Source organism: Trichechus manatus, unplaced genomic scaffold (genome assembly GCF_000243295.1).
Source record: "Trichechus manatus latirostris isolate Lorelei unplaced genomic scaffold, TriManLat1.0 scaffold00145, whole genome shotgun sequence".
NCBI lineage: Eukaryota > Metazoa > Chordata > Mammalia > Sirenia > Trichechidae > Trichechus > Trichechus manatus.
In genome coordinates, this window is record NW_004444081.1 from 2,283,911 (window position 1) to 2,288,490 (window position 4,580).

The window sequence follows — 4,580 nt, forward strand, 5'->3', positions numbered from 1 at the left end:
GTCAGTAATAGCGCTTTGTTACTGACCTAGAAACGTAATTGTTCTCTGCTCCTAAGCTTACACTAAGTAGTAAGTGTAGAAATTATTTAAGAGCAAACAAACTGTTATTACTGCATTTACACAAAGGGAATATCTGTGTGTGTGTGTGTGTTTTTTTTCTTTCAAAGCAAGAAGTGATGGAAAAATATGAAACCTATCGAGACTCGGTTGACTGCTTGCCTTCATGTCAGCGGGAGGTGCAGTTATATGAAAAGAAAATACAAGACCTTGCAAATAGTAGGGAAAAACTAACCAGTAACTTAAAGGAGGTTGGTATTGTATGGAATTTTTATCTTTATTATGTCATAGTTTATTATTCTTTCTTAGGTTTGCTTTTATTTTTCGTTAGTATTTTCCTAATGAAAAGTAGGATCATACAACAAGTAATACATGTAGCGATGTATGCTAGGGAATCAAACACTTCCTTTTTGAACATAGCAGTAATAAAACCCATTTTAACCTTCACAGTTGTTGCCAAGTATATTTTGAAAATAGTAATGGAATTTAAAATTTTTCTAATAGTTGGAAATGATGTTATAATCAATAAGCATAAAGTTCCAACTTTGTGCCCAGCATTGTGTCTAGGCCCTGTAAGGAGACTTTAAAGTTTATGACATAGTCCCTGTCCTAAAGAACGAGAGCTAATGCTAACATTATTCAAGTTTCTCAGGCTAGAAACTTGAACATCATTTTTTACTTTTTCATCATGCCAATCACCTGTCCCCAGGATCACTAATCCTGCATTTGTATAAAATATCTTTTTGTTTTATTTTTAAGGAAAGTAAAGTTAGAAGGTGAAAGTGTCTGAGCTATTCTTTTCCAACAATATAGTCCCTTTATCTGCCATCAAAAGAGTCACTGAAAAAAGATTGAGATCCACTGAGTTTAACTGTTTCTAGGGTCTGCCCTTTTCTCTTTATTCCTGTTAGCTTAGTTCAGACTCTAACCCCGCTCGGCTCTAGCCTCGTAGCTGATCTTCCTGATATACTTCTCTATTCCAGTCCTTGCTAATAGTATATCATGGCAAAACTGCTGGACTAACACTAACAGCACTCTTGTTGGCATGTTCTCTCTCAGGACCCATCATGCCTTCCTCTTGTCTCCTTGGCTCAGTCTGCATTCTTCTGCCTGGCTTCCAGGGCTTATATAGTTTTATCTCATTTTAAAATTGTATTTTATTATAACTCATCCTAGGAAATATTCTTTTGTCTATAAATCCTAATTGACTGCATTGACTTTAAATACTTCTTGTAAAATACAGAGCATGAACTTGGAGGACCAAATTGAGAGTGAAGAGTCAGAACTGAAGAAATTGAAGGCCGAAGAAAATTCATTGAAAAGACTGATGATTGTAAAGAAGGAAAAACTTGCCACAGTACAATTCAAGATAAACAAGAAGCATGAGGATATCAAGCAGTACAAACGCACAGTAATTGAGTATGAAGTCATTTTCAGTTTAATGTATTAAAAAGTAATTAGGAAAAGCTAATACGTTTTTCCCCAGGCTTCCAAAACTACTACATTTTCTACAAGGTATTCCACCTTTAGGTGACTAAAACAGATGAGTTAATTATGAAACTGATCTGATAATGCTGTGTCCAGATTTAGAGATGCTTTGGCTCCTAGTTCCGTGCCACTCCCTGCCCCCTGCACTCCCTTTCCGGATATCACAATTCCAATTCCTTAGCATAATTCTTCAAAAGTGTTCTGGTGCTAATGCTTGTCTCAGTGCACTTTCGAGACGGTGCTCCAGAGTTGCATTAAAGTGAATCACCTGGTCCATCTTATAGCTCAGCTGGTCTGTAGAGTTAGAGCGTCATATTTTGTGGAAGAGTCTTACTTTTTTTTTAATACTCCTCTGAGCTTTTTGGTTTTGTTTTTTAACAGTATGTTGAGGTGTTTTCACTGGTAGGATCTTCTTCCCCTAAGTAGTAAGAAGGTGTTTTTTAGAGTCAGTGTCTCAGATATACCTATGAGATGTCATTACTTCAACTCCTAAAAGCCACATAGGGATCTTCTGAGTATTTCCTTCTCTCTTCCTTATGCAGATGAAGAAAAAGGGCAGAACCTAAGGATTTTGGTATTTGTTGTCAGGCTGCCTTCCTGAAAAGTTATACCGATTGACATTCCCACGAACAGTACATGAGCATTCACAGCTGGGGATATGTAGTAACTTAAAATTTCCATTTTAAATCATAGCTTTTGGGTAAAAGGGTTCACTACATGCTGTGACATGATTATAGCACCACACATGGGGCTTGCATCTCTTTGCTTTTATATCTAGAGAAAAGTTTCAGGTTTGTTAAGCAAATACACATGACCACTTTGGAATCACAATGAGAGCTAAATGTTTGCCTATTTAGATGCTTAAGAAGAATTATAATTTAGCTGTCTCGTTTTCCTTTAGGGACTGCAATAAAGTTCAGGAAAAAAGAGGTGCTGTCTATGAGCGAGTAATCACAATTAATCAAGAAATCCAAAAAATTAAATTTGGAGTTCAACAGCTAAAAGATACCACTGAAAGGGAGAAAATGAAATCTCAGGTGAGTATGTGTTCATAAAAAATTAATACCAGATAATCTCATGAGTTTAAAATGTCAATTATGTCACCCTCATTATGAAGGTTTTATTCATTCTCTGGAGTAGAAATTGACCCCACAGGTCCTTTACTTTTATTTCATTTGTAGCACCTTTTCCATTACCCTGGTGTAGTTTGCATGTAAGTCTCCCCCATAGCTTTTTTCTTACTTGCCTTTTTCCCCCCAAAAGCATCTAGCAGAATACTATGCTTTGCAGTAATAATAGTTGCTCCATAAAGGTTCTAAATTTTTTTGGTAAATGAATTTAACTAAAAGCATCTAAAATGTTTCTGCATTATGTGTGTGTGTGGGGGGGGGTGTATCTTTTTGTTTTTTTCCCTTAATAAAGGTATCTCAAAAGTATTTCATAGCATCAGTGGTAAATGCAACCGCTTAGATTGATCCCTGTATGTTGAGATGTCTGATGACATCTTTACCGTAATTACCTAAAATTACTGAGTACTTTAATTTCTTGCTTCTTTCTAGTGTGTTTATCATGTTGTAAACAATCTTAAGTTTAATAAGGACAGGCATCTTGTCTTCTCCATTTTTATCTTTTAAAATGCTAGTACAATGTCAGGTTTACTGTTTCTGTCCTTTTTTAATTGCCGGTGTCTCACACAAGTAGTTTATTCCTGACAATATTGTTGTATCTCCATTCTCTCCTTCACTTCTGAAGTTTGACTTATATCCTCAAGATTGTCCCACATGGCTCTGCCGCAGGTCACTAATGATAGCCCCTTATCATGTAAAATCCCTTGGCCTCTTGCTTTTCTCTTTCTTGACCAAATGACATTGAAACATCTGATACCTGATAGATACTTAAACACTTGCCATCACTACCTTCCACCTTCTACATTCGATTTGCAAGGATTCCTAATGCTAAAAGAGCCACAGTAGACAGTCCCCTCACCTGTTTGCAGAAACTCTTATCCCCCTGAAAAATTGGACAGCTTGCCCTTGCACACGTAGGTATATACATATACACAAACTCAGGCTTATCTCAAGGTTACTTTCCAAGGAAGACAGGGAGGGAAAGAAGGAAAGGAAGAAAGAAAAACAAAGTAGAAGAAAATAAAATGGTGTGGTTTCCTTCCATGGCCTACCCAATACACTGTCCTGCTTTTCTGTTCTTTTCTATTCTTCCTTTTCTTTCTGTATTCCAACTACTTTTTCATTTTCCTGCCCCTTAACCCTCTGATCATCTCTAGAGTAGAGTTAGAAAAACCTTAGATTTCTAATCCTACTTGTTAACCAGTCAAATCAAATACTTCCTTGTGATTACAGGATCTAGGTACGGTTAATGAGTCAGTTACTAGTGTAAGCCCCCTTTGTCTGTTAGTCATAGAAGATGCCCAGACCTGCCTTATATCACTGTTAGTTTTGTACAAGTATGTCTCATCAATAACATTTTAAGTTCTTGACAATAAATATCATGTTTGTTTTTTAACTTTCATGTACCATGTCAAATCCGGTCTAGAACAATGCCTTAATATGTAATATACAATTTAAAGGTCATCTAGCATAGTGGTTCTTAAAACTAGCTGTTTGTTAGAATTTAATGAGAAATTAAAAAATGAACAAAAACAAACCACACGCAAATATACTGAATTAGAATTTTCAGCAAGGGGGCCCATTCACCTGTATTTTTTTAACGTGGCCTTTCAGAACCACTGATAGCTTCTGCTTAATTGCTTTCAAAGGTATAGAGCTCATAACCACACAAGCTGCTCTACTAGGACAGCTTTTATTGTTAAAATTTTATTTCTTATTTTGAGTTTAAAATCTTCACTTCACTCCCCTAGTGAGCCAAGGTTTTCTCTCTGAAATAACCCTATGCCCTCATCTACTTAATGACCCTTTAGACATCTGAGGAGAGTGCTTGTGGCTTCTCCCAGCCTTCTGTTATCTAAGTTAATTAGCCCCAGTTTTCTAGCCATTCTTTATATAGCTTAATTTTCA

General features: G+C 36.3%; 1 protein-coding gene across 1 annotated transcript in view; it reads left to right on the forward strand.

Annotated features, from left to right (window-relative positions):
• Nucleotides 1–4,580, forward strand: part of NUF2 (NUF2 component of NDC80 kinetochore complex) — a 37,148-nt gene that overhangs the window by 24,195 nt on the left and 8,373 nt on the right. The window contains exons 11-13 of the mRNA XM_004385758.2: nt 168–308; nt 1,301–1,476; nt 2,447–2,582. Of these exons, the coding sequence (XP_004385815.2) occupies nt 168–308; nt 1,301–1,476; nt 2,447–2,582 (453 nt within the window). The remainder of the gene's footprint in view (nt 1–167; nt 309–1,300; nt 1,477–2,446; nt 2,583–4,580) is intronic.